Raw genomic sequence first — 21969 nt, forward strand, 5'->3', positions numbered from 1 at the left:
GGTAATAATTGTTGATTTTGTACGAGGCCCTTCTCAAGGCACTTAGCGGAGCACTTTGTGGTGTCTTAGCTCATTTTGCTCTTCACTCCCTGTGGCCCTGGTGTATTATCCCCATTTTACAAAAGAGGAACTGAGGCTTAGAATGTTTTAACAAGCCCAAGGTTATGTAGTTATCAAAGCACCAGGTCTGGAGTGGAGGCCTCTCTAATCTGATTCCAGAGCTCACACTCTTAACCCTTGAGGACTCTCCCTGTGGAGAGCATTTAAACATCACGGCCGTCCCTCCTCATTCCCCATCCTCATGCCTGACAGATGTCTAGCCGCCAGCTCTCTGGGAGGGAAAAAAGCCCGGCTTTGTAGTCCCAGTCACGTGATGTAAATGCTGCCACCGTGGCCATTTGCAGGCCATAGTGTGGATAGCTGAATGTGTGGTGGGAAAGACCGCACACATTATGTAGTAAGTTTGCCGCACAAATACAACTTCAAAAACAGCATAGTAAAATAGGAAGGGATGAGTTTTGAGTATTACTTTGTTTTTAGTACAGTCTTTTTGTTTGTTTTTTCTGAGGCTGCACCACGCAGCTTATGGGATCTCAGTTCCCCGGTCAGGGATCGACCCCTGGGCCCCGGCAGTGGAAGCGGGGAGTCCTAACCACTGGACCACCAGGGACTTCCCTAGTATAGTTTATTTGATCATGAGTTTACATAATGTAATTTTTAATAACGGCTGTTTAACAGCTGGCTTGTGTAAGCTGGTAGGAGTCTGATCCTGACACATCTGTTATACCTGCTTAAATGTGTCTCAGAAACTTAACTGCTGATCTGCCTGAGACTACTGCCTACTGCACAGAGAAACACCAGAGACGGCTGGAAGGAGAATGTTTCCATTTCGATGAAAAGATGAGCTGGCTTCTGATGCCAGGCTCAGATCTTTGTTTCTTCTCCTGGAGCCTCCGTCTGTATCTCTGTCTGTGTATTCTCCTAGGCGTTCAAAGTTTGACCACCTCTCAGCCATTATGGAGAAATCAGGAAGAGGCTGCTTAACTAAGATCTGCAGATATTTCTGATGTCTAATCTCTGCCATAGCTTTAAACTCTCCCTTATCTAAGCCTCTTTTTCTGAGTGGTTATCAGAAAAACAAAGGGCAGAGGCCTGAATCAAATCACGTGGGATTTATTCCCACCCTCTCTTTGCCCCTGAACTCGCCTGTCTGGCCACTCACAGGAGGCAGACGTCTCCCCCTCTCACCCCAACCCTGCTACTGCAGGCGTGACGCCACCTCCAGACCCTCATTCCTCAGCCGGTTGTTAAGCAACAGGTGGAGGGTGTGTGTCAGGTGGTGTTAGTACCATTTGTAAAGCGTGAGAATTTCAAGCCTTTTTAGAGCACCTGGTTCTTTTATTTTGCTCAGTCAGATGCCTGAACAAAAGATCTCCTGAAGGCTTGACACACACACTGTGTGTGTGTGTCCAGAATTACATCCAGCACATAGTGAGAACTATCAAGTATTAGCTATTATTATTATCGTTGTTACCTTCTCCTCCAAGATGATTTGAACGAAATCCTTCCAGAAAAATCATCTGCGTGTCCTAATGTGTGAATCCTCAGGGAGACCGCACCGGGTTGACTGCTCTGTTTGTGAACCTTTCAGGTTCACAGAGCAGTGGTGTCAGGGTCTTGGGCTGGTGTGTTCATCAGAATACGTTTTCTTGGGCAGCACATGTTAATTAGACCCCCTGTACCCTATTAAAGAGGTAAGAGGGTGAATTGGAAGATAACTTGCTGTCGCGTCCGAGGCTGCAGCCCGGACAGGGCTGCTTTCCAGAGCAGAGTCACAGAGCCACACACATGGATGTGCTGCGACAGGAGAGGGGGTTTTGCACGGCCTGCTGGAGGCAGCAGATACACGAGCAGGGATTTTCATTTCCTGGCTGGCACTGTGTTCTAAATAGACAGATGCTCACCCCGTAAAGTGCAGCTCCTGTCCCCCCATATGGTCTCACCGAGGTCCTCGTGACAGAAGTCTTTTGCTTAATTCCACAAAGTATTTTCTGGCCTGAGGTTTGTAAACAATTTCCCCTGATGGTATGTCGTGGCGGTTTCACCATTTCCTTCTTAATTTGTTTTTGTTTCAAAGCATGCTTGATTCCCATGTCAACCGAGTGGGTTTCAGCAGCATCCGTGAAGGTGGCTGGTCAGCAGTCATCTTTCCTTCCCTTTGCCTCCTGCTTCTAGAATCACTTCTTAGTCAGTGGAAAGAAACTGGGGTCATTGAAGTATTAATTTGATTAGAGTTCAGGGAAGCTGTGCCATTTTAACTACTCTAGCATGCACCAGCCTAAGATCCTTAGATTTTAAAGCAAATCTGCTTTCAGAAAACCTCCTGATGAGCATAAATTTTAAAAAGATAAAGTTCCTCCTTAACATAGAAGATTACTATTTCAGTTCTGATTTTCAGGTCTTACATAAAACAGTATTGTTGGTACGAGGGTCCTCGTATCATATGATCAGTCTCACATCGTAAGTGAAATTAGTAAAGGAAATTCCAGTATTATGGAACTGAATCTGAGTCAGTCATTTAAAAACCTTCTTCCATCAAAGAATAGGGTCCGAAACCCCCCGGAGCACATGTTACTGACTCGGGCCTGTTTTATGACTTTCTCCCGCCTCCTCATGAAGTCGTTAACAAGCTGCTAAATAAAAAGCAGACCAGCCGACAGCTGGATCTGAGAGAGGGAGTGGAGAGGAAAGCCCTCAGAAACCAAGAGCTTCCTCACAGATCATTCTGTGGTTTCACCTGGGTCCAGAATGAAGCCACTCAGGCTGCAAAGGGCAGCAAGAAATGTAGAGCCAGCTACCATTTATTGAGTGACTGTTATGCTTCAGGCATTGTACCCGGTCCTTTGTCTTCTCTAACCTAAACAAGAACCCCATTTTAAAGGGGAGGCCAGAGCCTGTGTTCTGTTCTTTTTTCTTAAATCACGACTCTGAACTTTTTTTAACCACAAACCCTATCAGAAAAAATTGAGCACCAAAACATATACATGTGTGTGATGTATAGTTATACTTGTACTACTTACTAAGGAGTATATTATATACTTTGTCAAATATACCAAAAGCAGAATGTCTAGAGGCGCAGGTGAAGCACGACACACGACTCTTTTTGCGCACCACAGGGTATTTTTTCGTGCTCCGGTCTTTGGAGGCAGCAGCTGAGGGCTCACTGCTGTCTCTTAGCTCGCCTACCAGGGTCAGGTGCCTTCACTGCCCCGGGCATATCCACCCGTATATTAAAGATGTGCCCTGTGCTCCAAGCCTTCCAGCCGCCTGGGACCTGAGGGGGCCCAATAGCTAACACCCCGTTTCCCTGCATGCATTTGGAACCGCTTGAGAGAGCGAAGGTCTGATTTATGGTTGAAAACAGCGGAATCGGCGACCTGGTCCACACGTGTGGGGGCAGCCGAGCCCCAGGCGCCGGCAGAGCGGCACACCCACCAGATGCTGCCTCCTGGGGGTGCCCGTTCTTCTGAGCCTCTCGGGCAGGGAAGTCGTCTCTCTCGCTGTCCGCTTCTTTCCTCCGGGCGCGTGAAAACAGAGGAAGACAGAATGTCACAGGAACTGGTGACCCTCCATCTGGAAACATGAAAACAGGGCACAGGAGGTTCCCCATCTTCACCCCAAACTCTGGAAACAATTTCTAGAGGAAACCTATGGCCTCTTTCTGGCTCAGGGGGCCCCTCAAGGGTTGGTGCTGCAGGTCTCCAGGCATGTGTGACTCCTGGTCCCCGTCCTCAGGGCGCCTTGTGCGGTGAGGGAGACGCACACAGGGTTTCGTTCAGATTTGGGGTGTGGGGGAGCAGGTGTCTAGACGAGGTCCCTGCTCTGCTGCCGGCCCCTGGCCGTCTCCATAGCGCTCAGTCCAGCCCGCATCACGGTGCCCTTCTTTTTCATTTTCGTTCACCTCTGTCTCGTTAGACTGAGCCCCTTGGAGCAGGCCCATGTGCCAGGCCGGGAGCCCAGCCTGCCCGAGGGCTCCGCGCGTGTCCTGGGGCTCGCTTCCCTGAGGACGCGGCCCCTGAACACCCCAGGGCCCCCTGTCAGCCTCAGTGCAGCCCCACGTGCCGGGGATGGGCTCTGAGAGTGGAGGGCGTGCGTGTCCGGGCTGTTGAACCAGCCCTCCTGGTGCCTGGGCTCCTGCCCGCGCGGCCTGCTGGACCGCACATTTTCTTGACGTGACCCTGCAGCCTCCGTCTGCAGGTGCTTTGCTTTTGTTGATGGTTCCAGAGGGTTCTCTGCAGGCTGAACTATTCTCTGGAGCCTGGTGACGCTGTGAGGCGGCATATTTCTCCATGTTGGACGAGTGTGATGCACGGCCGTGGTGGCTCCCCGGACCAGCTGTCCCCTAGTAAGCCAGCCAAGCCCAAGCAGAAGGGGAGCAGCTTTCGGATTCCAGGGAATCCTCCTCCTCCTCGCGCCCCCTCCCATCTGCTTGCAGACCGGGGGGCTCCCGGGGGCAGGCGCTGTGGCTTGTCCTGTCACTGCCCTGCAGATAGCTAGGTTGGGGTGTGGGATGGTGTCCACGTTGCTCTGAACGGTGGGGCCTTAGCGTGGGCCTGGCTCTAAACCGGGGCCCCGACGCTGAGGTGCAGCCTGGATCTGGCACCAGGCGCCCCCGAAATCGTCGGGGCGTTGGCTCCACGGTACGCCGGGCCCCCTGCTCTGCACCACCCTGACGGGCAGCCCCGTCTCCAGGAAAGTGCAGTGAGGCAGCCTGGGGCTTTGCCACCTGACGTCGCCTTGAGGCCCCGGGGCCAGGGCTGAGGACCGAGGACCCAAGGCAGGGCTGCTGAGAGCTCGGGGCTTCCAGAAGCTCTGTCCACTCGTCGAGCACAGGGAAGAACTAGGAAGGCTCCCACCCGCTTGTCAGGCTGTGGCTGCGCGTTTCCCTTGTCCGTTGGCCTCCCTCAAGGTCCCCTCTTACTCGCCACCAGGAAGTTCGGCCCTATCTGGCCCAGATCCCTTTGGCTGTTGCTCCAGCCGGTCCGCCTGGAGCGAGGAGAGGCCACCGGGGCTCAGCCTTTCCTCGCAGAGAGTCCCACTCAGCCTGTGTCCACGTGACTCACCGAGGGCAGAAGTACCGGCAGTGTCGCTGCTCCCACAGCATCGTTTTCTATGTGGAAATGAAAATGTTCTCTCCAAAGCACTGGGCCCAGTGCTTCCATTCGGTTTCTTTGTTTCACTAGATATTGAAGAGTCCTATCTCGGTCGGGTGCTGAGCTGGGTGCTGAGGGTGGGATGAAATCCGTGCTGCTAAGGATCCCGGTCACTCCAGATCCGCACATCCGTTCAGGAGCGTGCCAGGGCGGCCTGGCGTTTACCTCGTACCTTCTGCACCCAGCATAGTGCCTGTATCAGTGAGCACTGGTGAAAACCTGCTCATTTCTGACAAGTCAGAAGGTTGATCGGCAAGTAAGGACCTTATGTTGGAACAGATACACTTTTAGTGCTCTAGTTTATTGAATGCTTTTACAGAAATTATCCCGTTTTATCATTATTACAACCTGGCAAGGTAGGTAGGTAGGTATCTTCATTTTATTATTAAAAAATTGAAGCTCGGGGCTTCCCTGGTGGCGCAGTGGTTGAGAGTCCGCCTGCTAACGTGGGGTACATGGGTTCGAGCCCTGGTCTGGGAGGATCCCCCATGCCGCGGAGCAACTGGGTCCGTGAGCCGTGGCCGCTGAGCCTGCGTGTCTGGAGCCTGTGCTCTGCAACGGGGGAGGCCACAGCAGTGAGAGGCCCGCGCACCGCAATGAAGAGTGGCCCCCACTCGCTGCAACTGGAGAAAGCCCTCGCACAGAAACGAAGACCCAACACAGCCAAAAATAAATTAATTAATTTAAAAAAAAATTGAAGCTCGGGTAAACTGCCTTGCCTGTGGTCACAAAGCCAGGAAATAGGACCACAATTTGAACCCGAATCTTGGCTTCCTGGCCCAGCGGCCTCTCTGCTGTATGAGCCACCCCCTCGTTGGTGTAAGTAAAGGCTGTTAGATCTGTTTCAGTTGGAGCACAGGTTCTTTTTGGGGGGTGGGGAAAAAGGAAAGAAACTCGAGCTGGGCCGAGTTACTGCTTCTCCCTGTCCATGGAGGCATTCTATCTAGGGGACGTTTTATGAGAACACTCCTCTGTAAGAGGCATGCTGTTTCTTATCTCTAGTTTTATGGGTACCTTTGGGGTTTGGGTTTTGTCCAGCTTCATTAAAGGCAAACCACTTTATTGCTCTGTTTCTTAGTGGCCATTAAATAAATCATCAGCTGTGTGAGTTGTGTGTAGCAGTGGAAGGTATTAATAATTGAGTACCCTGAAATAGACTTTTGTTTTTGCAGCTTGCCAAGAATATTGGGAATGCAGGCTTCAATGAGATTATGGAGTGTTGCCTTCCAGCTGAGGACTCGATCAAACCCAACCCGAGCAGTGACATGTAAGTGTGGGGCTGGCTGTTCTCGCTTTCTGAGCAAAGGTTGGCCTTGTCCCCGGCTCCCCACCCCCACCCCGCCCGAGGCAGGGGAATAAACAAGCTTGGGTGCATCAGTTGTTGCTTCTTTAGGGAAGAAATCAGCCTATGTTGTTTATAAAGTCACTTTAACCTTTTTGGATGTCCAAGTAGAAACTTGGTTTGGCAGCTTTTCTTAGGAGCCAGAGGAAAGCGGATTTGCCAGGGGGCGGGGGCGGAGTGAGTCCTGAGTGGCGCCCTCTGCTGGTGGTGTGTGGGCACCACCTCGCTTCTGCCTCAGGGCAGGGGAGTCGCTCTCCCACCTGCCTTCTCTCAGTGTGAATTCTGAGCCACGGGGAGGGTCGGTTGTCCTAGATAACATGGGGGAGGGTCGGTTGTCCTAGATAACATGATTATGTCCCGTTCTGTTTCCCAGTGCAAATGTCGAGGGTGTTGTTTCCTTCAAAAAGCTTTTCTTTGTTTCTGTTTTACTGTGGACACAAAACCTGATCAAGAAGCTTTCGTGCCTCATCACGCGTCCAGCTGGCCCGCTGAGGCAGAGTTGACCACCAGGGTACTTCCCGCCAGTCTAATCAAATAAATCATAAATCACCCAGATCACGCTGGTCCTTGCGAGGGAGGCGGGTGGGAGACCAGCGAGCTGGTCAGGGCAGTGCCCGGCCTGCCCCCTTAGACTGCAGCCCTGCCCGGTGCCTATCTGCTGCAGGAGGGCTGGGATGATTTACCCGCTGTAGTGCCGTGCAGGTGAGGCAGACGGGGCGGGAGGGAGCAGGCTGGTCCAGAGGAGCAGCATTCGAGTGGCGAGCCCGGGTCAGAGGGTTTGGGCGGGGGGAAGCCACGTGAGAAGCAGGTGATGAGGGGGAGGAGGAAGTTCATTCACCGAGACAGCCTTTCCCTGGGAGCAGCCTGAGACAGGAGTGCTGGCAGGGCTCCCCCTGGGAGCTTGGCGGGGACAGGGAGGACCAGTGGCTGGGAGAGCGTTGCAGACAGGTGCGGTTCCCGGCCCTTGGCAGAGACATTTTGTGGGGGGCCGGTCTTTGGAAGCTGAGGTCACGGGATCTGTGTTCTTCTGCGCTTGGGTGAGGTGACTTCACGCGGTGAGGGAGCTTAGAGAGACTAAAGGGCGGGCAGGTCCCGTGTGCCTTCCACACCCTCGCAGGTGTCGGCGTCTGAGGTGAGCGCGCGTGCGCTGGTGCTGGGTGAGAGTCAGTTCACATCCGGGCCCTGGAGCACATGTCAGTGGGGAAGCGTCTCCTTGAGATTGGACGAGGTGCGATGTTAGATTCCAGGCACAGGGCTTATAAAGTGATCGTCCTCTCTTGATGAAGATCCGAGTTCCAAATCTGTATCCTTATCCAGACCTGGAGAGGCAGCACGGGACACAGAAAGCTGCATCCTTCCCGATCGTGGGACCTGGGCAGGTTCGTCAACCTCTCTGAGCCCTTTTCCTCTAAGAGAAACAGAGGTGCAGCCATCCCCACCTCGCAGAGTCGCTGGGACATGCAAAGGGGTGAAGCAGTCACAAATCTTGCACCGGGTTGGTGTCGGCAGCCCTGCTTGCCCGCCGTGGGCATGGGCAATGGGGCAGCACATGTGCCAGGAGCTGACTCCACATGCCCTGAAAAGTTAGGGTCCTCTCGGGGCAGGTGTCAGTTGGAGGTTACCCCAAGGAGAGCTGACTCTTCCTGGGATACGAGAAGATCTGTTTAGGACAGGAAACATCATGGCCCACTGCAGCACTTTACTTACTGTCTAACGGACACCTGCTCTCGCGGTGAAGGGACTGGTCTCCCGAAATGCTGTAATACTGATCAACTTTGAACATAGTATATGGTAACTAATTTCTTCCAAGTACCAGGGGCACTTTATGAAAGCAGATAATTTGTTTACTGTGGGGCAAGATGATTCTGAAAAAATACCATCTGCTTGGGACTCTTGGATATAAATGTTCCATCTGCATTGGGGCCCCTCCCCGCCCCCCAGCCTTGGCACAAATGAAAAGGACGTTTATTCCTCCCCCTCTTGTTTTTCCAAAATGAGAGCAGGTGACCAACGTGATGGCAAAATGCCACCTACTTTGATACGTCCTCAGCTGAAATTGGTCACAGGGCTCTTGTGCTCCTGTAGCACTTAGTTCTGTTTTAAAGCAGTTCATCCCACTTTACATTGTACTGAGGTATTTACACATATTTTTCTAATGAATTGCATCTTACTCATTTTTGTATTTCCCACCACAATATGTTACTTGTGGTGGGAAATACATATATAATGAATCAACGAGTCAGAGGTGAAGTCCTAGCTTTGTGGCTACTTAAATAAGCTAATATTTTACTTCCAGATTAAATCTGGCTTTATCTCAGAGCAACACACCATCTGCAGATGAATTTGTTGAAAGGGAAGCCAAAGACCATCTCGTGGCCTGTGAATCCTCAGATGGATATGGGGGGTGTTGAGAGATATACATGGGCGGGAAGCGGGGAGCAGCCAGGTCTGCGTCTGCTTCCAGAGGCCAGAACTCTTTCTCTCCTGTGATTTAGGGCCCTCATGCACGCCCTGTTCTCCGGGAGTATAAGAAGCCCCTCTCTCTGAACACGAATGCCAAATGCATTCTTATATTAAGTTCATTGCCTTTTCTCCAAAAGCCTTAGCCTTTCCCAAAAAAAGAGGGGGTGGGGGAATCGCTCCGGCAGAGTGAACTCCCTCCAGGAAACCGTGGGACATGGTGCTGCCCAGAACAGACCGGTACCTGAGCTTGTGGAGGGACGACCTTCAGGGGACGAGACCCAGAGCCCTGGACAAGTGGATAATACGTTTAAAAAGTAAAGGGTCCAGTTCATCTCTAGCCCCTTCCTGACTGTCCCACAGTGATTACTGGAGCCGCCTAAACCTTGACACATGTCCAGCCCCACTACCCATCAGAAGGGACCCCTAGAGTTTCATCAGACAGGTTGTCAGTTGTCAACCCCAGACGGGAACGAGGCAGCAGCCTGAGCGTCACGCTGGCTGGGAGCCCCTGGAAGGAGAGCTCAGTCCAGCAAAGCAGGGCAGCCCCCAGAGCTGTCCGGCTGCTGGAGGGGACGGGCTCACAACCACAGCATTGTTGTGAGGGTCAGGTGGACAGCACATCTCAATGTGACCTGTAAGCCCGCAGCAGCTGTCCACGTGTGGGGTGACGTGTGAAGTCCACCAGCACGGTTCACACAAGGCTGCGTTTATAAACACCCAGGCAGTGGATTTATCGGGTGAGGTAGTCGGAGTGGTGTTTGCCACCCTGGGAGCCTGGAGTTGACCTGCCCACTCCCAAAGCCTGGTGGGCTGACATGGGGGGCTGGGCCCCTGACGGTAGTAGAAGCAGGTGTGGTGGGTGCAGCCCTGGTGGCAGGGTGGGAGTGAGCGGTGTCCCAGCCGAGAAGAGCTGGTGGGTCCCACCCGCCCGGGCCACCACCAGCCCCTCTTCATTCCGTGCTGCCACAGTAATTACATCCGAAACCCTGGGCTAAAGGCCTCAGTGTGCCGTCTCATCTAATCCTGCAAGGCCCTGCAAGCAGCTGTGCTCACGATACAGAGGTTGAGTAGCCAGCCCAAAGTCACTGGTGGGTGAGGGGGGGTGCGTGGAGCCGGGCTGAGATCCGGCCGTGTGACTGAGAGCCAGGCCCGAGTGACTGTGCGCTCTCAGAGCTGACCACCAGCCTGGGGTCGGGGGAGGAACCCAGGCCCTTTCTTCTAGTTCAGCCTCCCCTGCCTGACCTTGTGACATTTCAGTGTACCTCGCACTTTCCAGAAAGAGGGCACAAAAGAAGCAGGGGGCTCAGTCCTCTCGTGTCATTCTTCCTATATCCCTGGTAGCTTTGTTGGCTAAAGTTAGGTTTTTGTATTTGGAATTTGGTTTTCCCTGACATTCTTTTTTTTTTAAGAGCTTTGTTGAAATGTAACTCACATACCATACAATTCACCCATTTAATGTACAGTGTACTGGCTTTCAGTATATTCACAGCTGTGCATCCATCACCACAAGCAATTTTCGAACATTTTTATCACCCCAGAATGAACCCCCATACCAGTTAGCCATCCCCGACTCTGTGCCCTCACTCTCCCAGCCCTGGGCAACTGCTTACCTGTCTGCAGATTTGCCTGTTGTGGGCATTTCAGTAAATGGGATCACACGGTGTGTGGTCTTTAGTGTTTGGCTTCTTTCATGTAACTTAACGTTTTCAGGGTTCATCCACATCGTGGGCTGTGTCAGTGCTTCCTTCCTTTTGTGGCTGAATCGTGTTCCATTGTATGGACACCACATTGTGTTTACCTGTTTCTCAGCTGATGGACACTGGGTCGTTTCTTGGCACTTCTGACTTGATTGTCACTTGAAGTAATTAGTGTTTACTGTCGCTCAAAAATCGTGTCTACAATTTTTATTATTGCTGCTGCTGTTTGTTAAAGTCCTTGGAGCAAAATGCTGAGTCCTCTGGACCGGGAGCTGCTGTTTTTCTTGCTCTCTGTCTTTCAAGTTCATCGGTGCTTTCCAAGGCCCTAAGGACCTGCCGTGAGCGCAGCAAGCGTGTCAGCTCATTCCATTCTCACAGGCCACGTGCATTTGCACAGATAAGAAGACTCGAGGCCACGTACGTGCCCAGGGTCGCACGTCAGTCTGTGGTGGGGCAGGATCTGAGTCCGGGCTTCTTTGGCTGCCCTGGAGTCGCTGCCCCTCCGAGCTCCTTTGAGAGGCGGGGTCTGCACACACAGGGCCGCGTGAAGGCCGGGAAACAGACCACGGAGATGGACAGTTCGTTTGGTTCGTCAGGTGTGCGGCGAGCCTGCATGCCAGGCACGGAGCCCGCAAACAGGAAGACAGGCTTCCCATGAGGGCTGCCAGCCCCGCGACCTGGCCGCTTAACCCTTAGACCTGGGCCTTGATGCCACTTGTCTTGGCAGCTGGAGGGTTTCCGGCCTCTTGAAAGTGCCTGGAGGCTGAGTGAACGCAGGTGCCGCGGGGGAGCCACACGGCGCGTGCTTCCTGCTTCGTGTCTTTCTGCCAATGCTGCTTATCACAAGGAGGGTGGGACGGGACTTTTTTTTAAAGTAGTTATAGATGAATGGATGTTGGGATCTGTTTGAATAGAGGCCCTTAATCATTCACGAGGCAATTATGTTTGACTTCAGGAATGCAAGAAAGGACTACATTACTGCCAAGTACATAGAGAGGAAGTACGCAAGGAAAAGACACGCGGATAATGCGGCAAAACTTCACAGCCTTTGTGAGGCTGTCAAAGCAAGAGATATTTTTGGATTACTCCAAGCATACGCTGATGGTGTGGATCTTACAGAAAAAATCCCACTGGCCAATGGACATGTAAGAAAAGACCTGTAAAAACAGAAAAGAAAGGGTGAGAGGGCGGGGAGTAGCAAGGCAGTGTCATCAGAAATGCTGACAAAGTCGTGTGACTCTGAAAGAAGAGGCAGTGAGTCCTGGGGGAGGAAATTAGTGGTTGATTCTTAAACCAGAACTGTAATGGCCCCTCTAGAAGGAAGGTCCATCCCTGGGCCTAAGCGCCTCCTTCTGTCTTCCGAGAGCCGCATTAGCACCTCAGCCAAGCCTCGGCTGCACCTCCCGAGGCCACACCGGGAAGGAGGGCCTGGACCAGGCCTGGTGCACCGCTGTCCAGCCTGCTCCCCTTGCCCTCTTCCCTGGGGGAACTGGGCCAAGAGGGTGGGGTCTCACCATCGGGGTCTGTCTGCAGGAACCACCAGTGTTACGGCCGGTGTGTCCTAATTCTCTTCCGTGGGTGTGCTCTTGGATGCACACTCAGCCCCCTGGACCCTCCTTACCCTCGTGGACGCACACTCACCGCCCCCTGGACCCTCCTTACCCTCGTGGACGCACACTCACCGCCCCCCTGGACCCTCCTTACCCTCAGAATGAAGGCGCACGGGACTGGGTCACCCTTAGCAGCTGAGCACGTTGTATGGAACCATAATGTTCAGTGTTCGAGAGTGAGATAGGGAACTGCAGCCAGGCTGCCCTGGGCCGCGTGTGCTCAGCTCAGAGCTGTGCTGCAGCCGAGGAGGAGCGGGTGGCCCGTTGTCTCCCTCTGCCCCACGTTCCCCGCTACCTGGATCTTCCCTTGGCCTCCAGCTCCCTCCCACCCACCTACCTGAAACAGCCTTCGTTCGTGGTTCTTCTCTCCCACTGGCCAGAACTTCCTTCAGAAGAGGCAGGGGTAGCCCCGTGCCATGTCGTAGCACTGAAGGCAGCCTGGGTATTAGCACTGGTGTGTTGTCCGTGAGTACAGAATACAAAAACTCAACCCGGCGTGTAAGGCACACATTTATAGTTACCCAGGGAGCAGGGATAGGAGCCCGGGGAACCTTCCTGGAGCCTGAGCGGAGACCCCTCTTACAGGCAGCACCTCACGTTGACACGCAGGGGTGAGGGCAGAAAGATCGAGGGGACTTCGCCATGAAACCCCTGAATTCCTCATTATTTCCCGTGGAGTAAGGAGGAATAGGACCAGTCTCTACATTTCAGGTTCCCAGGGGCAGAGTTTGCCGTGGAGATTAAAGGGGCCTTTGGTGTCTTAGAGGTAACGTTTTTCAAAGGAAAGATTTAGAGGCTTTTGGAAGAGAAATACACAATTTTTCTCATGTGGGACACAGAATTGAATGCTCCCCTTGGAATTCTGGAATGTTTCTGCTTGGTCTTCAGGAGCCGGATGAAACTGCCCTCCACCTGGCCGTCAGATCCGTGGACCGGACTTCTCTTCACATCGTAGACTTTTTAGTTCAGAACAGGTAGGTGTTCTAAAATCAGGGAAGGTGTTTGATTTCGTTCCTTGGTGTTGCTGAGAATGGAGCCAGGGGTTGCCCCATTGCTTTAGTTGTGTGGCCAAGATGCTGGAATTTCCCTGGGTCTGAATAGGAATCGTGGGACAGGGACAGTGCTGCCAGGTGTGGGGTGTTCGAATGCAATCCTAATAAAGCCCCCTCCCGGGGTCTGCGAGGTCCCGCCTCTAGTGTCTGGGACTCAGGGAGACGCCCCGTCGATAGGCCTGCTGAATTCCGAGCCCCGGGAAAGCAGCCTCCGTCGGTGGCCCCCACGACCACCCCTTTGCTTGTGCCGTGAGGTGCGGGTCCCACGAGGTCCAGGTGGGGCACCCTGAGCAGAGCGAGAGGGAAGCAGGAAGCAGAGCTCCTCCTCCAGCCGCTGGCCGAGCTGACGTTGTAAACTGCAGCTCGGGGTTGTGGGTGTTCTGCGTGGTTGGAAAAGCTGTTATTTTTCTTTAGAAGTTGACTTGAGAGAGGACATGCACGGATGGCTTCCCCGGCCCCACTAGTCCCATTTGGTACGTTCTGCCTCGCTTGGTGCGGGGACCGCCTGGCAGCTGCAGGCCAGTGGGGAAGCCCCGTCAAGGAGCATCCTGACTGCCTGATCCTGGCTTGGGTGGGTGGGTGCTGGAGGGGACGGTGCTGGTTAAAAGCCACAGGAATTGGCTTCAGATGGAATAGAAGATTCCAAAGTGCAGAAGCAAGGAGAGACTTTGCATTTTGTATTTTCTGCCATTCCCGGCTGTCTTCAGAAGAAGAAATGGCCAGAGGTAGAGGAGCTTGGGAGGCAGCTCCTTCCCCAGGAGCCGGGAGTTCTCTGGATGCCTGGGGGAAGCTGCTCGGACCTCCCTATCCTCTGATGGAGCCCGAATGCTGTCGCGGTGCCAGGAGCGTGGCAGGGCCCAGCTCCGTGAGCAGCTGAGCGGTGCCATCCCCCCCAGTGCAGATCCTCAGGGGCAGGAGGAGGGGAATCCTGGTTTCTTTTCTTCCAGAATGGGAGGAGGACAGCAGGAGTGGAGGGGAGATCAGAAGCGAGGCTCCTTTTTCACACTGAAAACGTAGCTGCTTTAAAACAGAAAGGGCGGGCGGGAGGACGGAGTGAGTGTGGCTGGTTTCCTCCCGATGGGAGCTGCGGGCATCACCTCCCAGTGGATACGCTCCTGTTCCCACATGTCTGTCCAGCTCTGAACAGGCCCAGGGCCACCTCCACCAGTGGGTCGAGTGGCTTGTCCTGGGATCTCCTGGGTTTGTTTTGTGTTGGAAGAATCTTTGTGGTCTCCTCACGGTTCCCCCGCAGCCTGTTTTCAGGGCAGCTCCGAGGAGCCTGGGGACTCCGAACTTTGGAAGAGCGGCTTTTCCCCTTCCTGGCAAGAGTGTTGTTAGTAAGATGAGAAAAGCTCACCCCGTCCTCCTGTGTGGGACACACTGGGCAAGTCACGCAGGCTTCCTAAGGCCCAGACGGGCACTGCCAGTGAAGCGGGAGGGATGCCAGGGTCACCTGCCCGTGCCCCCGCTCAGGTGTGCACAGGTGCCTTGCTCACTTTCTGGAGGGCTCTGCCATTGTTGTTTATTCCCCGATGGCCTTAAGCCAAGGCCTCCTCCTGCCCACAGGCAGGGCTGGTGCTGTGGGCCCCCGACCCTGGAGGAGGATTGAGAGAAACCCTGCCCTCCATGAACCTGAGTTCTGGCTGCCTCTCCCGGGGAAGGAAAGCAGCCATGCCCGTCGTTCGCATATTGTCTGTGGCTGCTTTCAGGCCACCCTGGCGGAGCTGAGCGTCCCTGCCCAGGCAGCCCCAGTCCTCTGGCCTGTGCCTCACTGTTCTCTCTGTTCCCGTCCTTGCCAGTGGGAACCTGGACAAGCAGACGGGCAAGGGCAGCACGGCCCTGCATTACTGCTGCCTGACCGACAGCGCCGAGTGCCTCAAGCTGCTGCTGCGGGGCAAGGCCTCCATCGGCATCGGTGAGCCTCCCCCCACCGCCCCGCGCAGCTCCTGGTGCGGGGCTCTGGGCAGAGCTGCGGAGTCAGTCCCGCCCTGCAAGGCTGCTGTGGTCTCGTGCTCATCAGCAGTCTCCCTCTGCTGTCTTGTAGGCTTGCCGTCATGTGCAGGCATTTTCTGAGAGGCAGAGGATGGCCCTGCAGCTGTCGCTGGTACCCAGGTGACCTGGACCAGGTTTGGGCATCTCGCCCTCCTGTTCCTGACCCCCACCTGGGATCATGCTGAGCCCCTCACTGGCTCTGGGTGGGCATGTTTACTGGTGAGAGTCACTGTTCACTGCCCCTCCGTTCACTGGCACCAAGCCTCCTCCACGAGGGACCCACGTCTGCTTGGCCTTCCTCCCTCCCTCCCCTGTGGGACCCTGACCTGTAGCCATCCAGGCACAGTCTAGCCCGAGGGTGTCTGGCTGTGATGGTGTCCTGAGTGGAGCTCTTGAAGAACTGTTAAGCAGAGAGCAAAGAGCAGAAAGAAGGCACGTGCCTGCTTGCGAGCCAAGTTGGGTTTTTTTCTTTTTTAACTAATCATCAAATCTCATTGACTGAGGCTCATTTAGAAGAAAATACACAATTCCAAATCTTCAGACTGCTTAAAAGGAGGTGTAAAGTCTTCTACAGTCAGATGCCTGGAACTAGATTAGCAGTGCTTTTGGTTAGAGAATTACCATGAACTGCTTTATTCAACAGCTTATACCTTGGATATTTATTTCCATTAGTTGGCTACTTCAGTGGTTTTATCTTCATTAGATTAGCTCAAACCTTGTCTTAGAAAACCTTACCGACTGCACGCTGCTGCAGCTCTGTACGACTTCAGCACAGTTGAGCACCGACTGGGGCAAACTAGCTGGATTTCATTCGTCGTGCTCAGTTCCGTCTGGTGCTGCTTTGCTGGGTCTCTTTTTAATTGCCTCTCAGTGTCAGACCTCTGCCTGCTTTTGCCGTAACACGCCTGTTCGTTCCCCCGCCTCTTAGCTAACGAGTCAGGAGAGACGCCGCTGGACATTGCCAGGCGCCTCAGGCACGAGCGCTGTGAGGAGCTGGTGAGTGTCCCGCCACCCGGCACGGACAGGGTGGGGTGAGGGGCGCCGCTCCTTGGGGAGGGCTCTCTCGGAGCCTGCAGGAGCGTCCTGAGTAGATCCCAGTGGCCTAGAGGGGACGGCTCGGAGAAGGTGTCCTGGGGCCCCTTAGAGAGGAGGTGACCATCCCCCCTATGGTGACACTCAGAACACGAGTCAGTATGTGCTGGTAGCGCATGTTGACGGCGGCCCTGGCTTGTCTGGGGTGAGTGGAGCCAAGGCCCCTCTGAGTCAGGCCGGGTTTACAGGGGGCTCCACCGCTGCGACTTGGGAAGGTCATGCCAGCTCTCTTCGCCGTTGCCTTGTGTGTGAAGGGGGGTCAGGCATACCAGTTCGCAGGTTTTTTGGGGGAATCATTGCCGAACTCTGCAGAGCAGTGGGCACAGAGTAAGTGCTAAGTCCATGGCGCCATTAACAGTCGGCGCTGCAGAGCTGTAGGGCTGCTAACAGGTATTATCCTAAGCACTTCGTGTCCAGTAACTCATTTAATCTTGATAATTACCGTAAAGCATTAATTAATAGGTACCTACTGTTACCCCATTTTACAGATGAGGAGATAGGTACGGAAGGGTTAAGTAACTCGCCCAGGACCACATGGCGACTGTCTGGCTTTGGAGAAAAGTCAGACCCTAATGTGCTAAGACACCGATTTATCTAATGGATTAACTTCTCTCCTGTGCACCTAGAATGGAACCAGCTATCTACCTTCCTGGAGAGAATTGAGAAGCTGGCCATTCACGTCATTTTCCACAGGGCTTCACTCTCTCGTGCTGGTCAGGAAAAGCGGGGTTAACAGTTAGTGGACACGTTCCTTCTCCTCAGATTGAGATGCTCCCATGTGCAGTCGTGGGTACCTGCAGGCTGACCGTTGCCCTTTAGATCTCAAACACCCCTTGGCTGCGTGCTGCAACTCTGCAGCTTACAAAACACTAAATGGGAGTTGTCGGGTTTGAGCTTCGAGGTTATCTGTGGATTAGGGAGTGGGGGCTTGACCTGAGACGCAGCGAATTGGATAAGCCAGCCTCATACTGGGGTGCAGGCTCCCTGCCCCGCTACCTCTCGGCCATCTTGGTGGACACCTGCTTGACAAGGCCGAGTATATGAGCAGCGTCACCGACAGTGCTTTGTTGTTCTCAGCTGACCCAAGCCTTATCCGGAAGGTTTAATTCTCACGTTCATGTCGAGTACGAATGGCGACTGCTCCATGAAGACCTGGATGAGAGCGATGACGATGTGGATGAGAAGCTGCAGGTCTGTGCCGGCTTGTGGAACTCTAAGGGCGTTAGGGTCAGCGTCCTTCAGAGCGGCGTGGGTCCTGGCCTGTAATCAGGGTAGAGAGCTGTTTGTAGAAAAGGAAATGCCGTTTACTTTTTGCTTCCAGGGCTCTCAGTAGGTTTGTGGTTTTACCCTTCCCATAACTGCCCCCTGTCTCCCAGCTCCTATAGACGTGACTGTAAACGAATGAGAATTGTGTAATCAGAGGCAGCTTCTCACCTTCTGATATGAAGGAAGGATACAGAGAGCCTTGGATTCTCGGGGATTTTAGAGGGAGCTCTCTCTCTAGATAATGTGATAAAGAGCCAGGTTCCCCCAGGAGCAGTGGCCATGTTCACCTAGCTGATCTTTAAAACCTTCACTGAAATCACTGACCCTTAGAGATCATTGGGTCCAACTCATCCCTTTATTAGATGGGGTCATTCAAGCCTCAAGAGAGGGGATGTCTTGGCCACAGTGAAGCCAGTATTTGGAGACCAACCTGGGGCTCTTGCCTCCTGGTCCAGCCTCTCCTCATGATGGCCTGTCTTGTGCACTTGAGGGCACCCCTGGAAGGTTGCCACCTTCACACGAGGCTCAGGGTCAGACCCAGGAAGACTGACTCCAAAGCCCATATGCCTAGCTGCTGTGAAATTAGTGGGAAAGCCGGGTGTAACGTTTTAATTTTTACTGTAGGATTTTAATGTCCTGATGTGTACTGATGTCTGATTATGTATATATGGCATTTCCAAAACCTATTGGACTATCCCGGTTTATGGAGCAGTTAGTATCTGTACTTATGGTTTCTTGGAATAAGAAATTTCCGAGTTAGCTGTAAAACGGTATCAAAGTGAGGGGAGCTGGCTATTTCACACTTAGATTTGCCTTTAAAAGGGGAGAAGGTTTGAAACATCTGCCCTGGAGCGAGTGCCTCTTGGTCAGGCACACGTCACATTCCTGGGGTTGTGCAGTGACTTGGCAGGTGCCGTGGACCCAGTGAAAGCCCGTCAGCGGCGCTGACACTCGTCCCCACCCCTTCGGCAGAGAGCAGCGGGTGGTGGTTCGCACGGCCATGGGCTTTGTTGGAATTTAAACTGTGCATGAAGAGCCACTGGCCACTGAGTCCTCGTACTGGATCTGGGCGTGAGCCGTTGGTTGGCCAGAGCCTTGGCCGGGCAGGCGGTCCCGTGAGGGGAGGAGGGGTGACTGCCGATACTGAGACCTGCTGAGCTCCGGGCACTGTGCCGGCGGTTAAAGTCAGACCTGCTAGGGAATTCCCTGGCGGTCCAGTGGGTAGGACTCCGCACCCTCATTGCCAAGGGCCCAGGTTCAATCCATGGTCGGGGAACTGAGATCCCGCATGCCGCGTGGCGAGACCAAAAAATAAAAATAAAAAAATAAAGTTAGACCCACTTATCAGATGAGAAATAGGATCTGGAAGGTTAATTTGCTCAAGATCACAGCTATTATAACAAAGCTGACTTTGAAATACGAGATCCATCTAATGAAGTCCGTGGTTCCATGCACATGGCTTTCAGGTGGAGCAGGGATCAGCAGACTCGTAAAGGGCCAGATAATAAATGTTTTAGGCTTTGTTGCAACTCCTCAGCTCTGCCAGGGTGGCTTGACGGCAGCCACAGACAATATGCAAATGATGGGCATGGCTGCTTTCTAATAAAACTTTATAAAAACAGGTTGTGGCCCCATGGGCCGTGATTTGCTGACCCCTGAGTTAGAGGACTCTTAAGAGTTCCAGTTCCTACGGGAAGAAGACGTCGATCTCCCCCGAATTAGCCATATGGCTGTTGGGGATCCGCTGTGGCTGTGCGTGCCTGGAGCAGCCGAACTGTTCTGCCGTCAGAGAAGGGTGTTTATGGAGGGGACACGCAGTGAAATACAGAGCTAGGCTGAGGTAACTCTGGATGGTAAAGGTGAAATAGCTTATATTTTAAATTCTTCACAGAATGAAGAATTGTTTTGAAGTTTTTGTAAATCATGGCTTTTTTTCGTGGGTGTGTTTCCGTTAAGGGACATGCTAAGAGTGAGTTTTAGGTTTTGCGGCTGTCACGTAACAGTAAAAATGCACCGTGCCCAGGTATTAGACTGGTGTACCTGAGGCTGTACCCAGTACGTCAGTCTCGGTGACCAAGAGGTCAGCGCGTCTGTATTTCACACACCTCTGCCCACTACCCCCCGCAGCCCAGTCCCAGTCGGCGAGAAGACCGGCCCGTCAGCTTCTACCAGCTGGGCTCCAGCCAGCTGCAGTCCAACGCCGCGTCTCTGGCCAGAGATGCCGCCAGCCTGGCCAAGGACAAGCAGAGGAGCTTCGTGCCCAGCATCTTGCAGAACGAGACGTACGGAGCCACCCTGAGCAGCAGCCCCCCGCCCACGCAGCCCGCGGCCCCCAGCGCCGCCGGTGCTCCCCCACTGCCCCCGCGGAACGTTGCCAAAGGTACTGAGCTGCTCGTAGCCCCTGGATGCACGAGCGTTGTCGTTGGGGTTTTGCTTTGGGGAAGCTGTAGTTGCTTTGCCCCCCGGCTAGCTAACGTGTGGGCCAGCTTCAGGACATGTTTTTCCATTTGGGGTCCTTTGTCTTGTACTTACGTTGTTTGCTTCCTAAAAGAACTCCGTCATTCTTGGGTTGGTGGTAGAGTGTCTTGACGTCATTCTCGTTCTGGGCAGGGGTGTGGCACGTGTGACTCAAGGGATGCAGGGACGCCACCGGGGTGGGCCTGAGGCGGAGGGGTCAGCCCCTGCTACTGGTGCCTGGGTGCTTCCCTGCAGACCTCCTTCCTGGTCCTCTTCTCTCTGCGGTCCGCCCCTCACTGCCCCTCCCTTCGCCTTCATTCAGTCCCTGTGTATCTGTCTCCTACCTGTACTCGGCCAGCTTGTGGCATCCGGTTACTTCCCATCTCTGTGATCCCCATGAAATGAAGGATAAAGAGATGCTAATTTGGGAAACGGTGCTCAGCCTAACTGTAAGAATACGAAATAGTCCCCGAGGGCCCTACCAGCGCCTTAAGTGCCAAAGCCTCCTGTGCTAACCTCAGTCGCTCTGTCACAGCACAGCGAGTTTGACTCAACAGATGCTGTTTTTTGTTTTTATAAAAATGGAAACTTAAGCCCCCAGAGGTTTAGTGATTTGCCCAGCACTGAAGGCCCACTGGCCATGATACTCCCTGAAGGCAGGTCCCGCAAGTAGCCAGGCCAGCTCTGGGCTGGGGCCTCCAGAGGGCTTCCCAGGGGACCGGGGGCAGGAGCCTCCATGGGGCGTGATGTCTGGGCCCACGGCTGCTGCAGGCCGATGGTGGTCCCGAAAGTAAATCCCAAGTTGCATTTGTGCGGGAGCTGCCCTCCGGCAGGGGCGTGTAGGCGCATGACGGTGGCGCTGCGAGCCCCAGGAGGGAGGAGTGCGCACGTCTGCCGTCCTGTGGCGTCTGTGCTCACGGTGTGGCGTGGCTGTGCCCACCGCCACCCCCCAGCTGCCCTGAGTGTATTGCGGACCCTCCCACACGGCTCTGCCCCCAGCGCTCAGGGAGGCAGAGAAGGCTGATGAGCTTCCTGTCTGGGTCACCGAGCCACATGCCTTAGGAGCGGACCCACGCCACACGGGGCAGACCCCTGAAACCCGCCCGCTCACCGCCCGCAGAGCCCGTTCCTCCACGGCACCCAGGCCTGACCAGGAGGTCCCTCGGCAAGGAAGGAGGTCATGTCCCCCAGCTGCGAGGGGCCCGGGCGGGCCGGGGGGGGGCCGTGTGGGTGCGTCTCGTTGCCCCCGCTCCCAGATCCCGGTGCCTGTGTTTGTCTCCATCCCACTGGTGCCTTTTACTGACTGTGTGTGCCATGTTAGGAAAGATTTTAGTTTGCTCTGTTGGGTCATATAAGAGGAATAGAAAGCTGTTCACCTCTATTTCTTGCTTTCTTAAAATCTTAGGATGAGAAAGTTTGGGGTTTTTTTCCCCCATTTCTTTCGGCCACTCCCACCGTTAGCTCCGTCTTTTCCTTTGGCGACGGAGATTGCCCTTCATCCCTGCCAGCCCCCCAAAGGGTACCTTTGTTCTCCATCTGTTCCACACTCGATCCACGAGGAGTCACCACGCAGCAAGTAGGACGGGATTGATGTTCTCGGGCCCTGCATCCAGGAGGACGTTGTCCACGGCAGGCATGTGACGGCTCCCTCTGACCCCGGGTGGGCCCCGTGAGGGTGTGGCCTGCTTTCACCTCCAGGCCCAGCCTCACACACGGCCATGCCTGTGCCCTGAGCAGATGCCGCTCCGTGAGGACGAGCTTTGTGGGCGGAGGAAGGGTGTGACC

The 21969-nt window shown here is 54.1% G+C and overlaps 1 protein-coding gene across 4 annotated transcripts in view; it reads left to right on the forward strand.

Annotated features, from left to right (window-relative positions):
• Positions 1-21969, forward strand: part of ASAP2 (ArfGAP with SH3 domain, ankyrin repeat and PH domain 2) — a 155474-nt gene that overhangs the window by 125111 nt on the left and 8394 nt on the right. For all 4 annotated transcript variants that reach the window (XM_082642051.1, XM_082642048.1, XM_082642049.1 and 1 more), the window contains exons 16-22: positions 6386-6480; positions 11671-11860; positions 13214-13299; positions 15177-15292; positions 16298-16365; positions 17539-17652; positions 19855-20107. In XM_082642051.1, the coding sequence (XP_082498177.1) occupies positions 6386-6480; positions 11671-11860; positions 13214-13299; positions 15177-15292; positions 16298-16365; positions 17539-17652; positions 19855-20107 (922 nt within the window). The remainder of the gene's footprint in view (positions 1-6385; positions 6481-11670; positions 11861-13213; positions 13300-15176; positions 15293-16297; positions 16366-17538; positions 17653-19854; positions 20108-21969) is intronic.

Source organism: Mesoplodon mirus (genome assembly GCF_964341445.2).
Source record: "Mesoplodon mirus genome assembly, chromosome: 14".
Taxonomy (NCBI): domain Eukaryota; kingdom Metazoa; phylum Chordata; class Mammalia; order Artiodactyla; family Ziphiidae; genus Mesoplodon; species Mesoplodon mirus.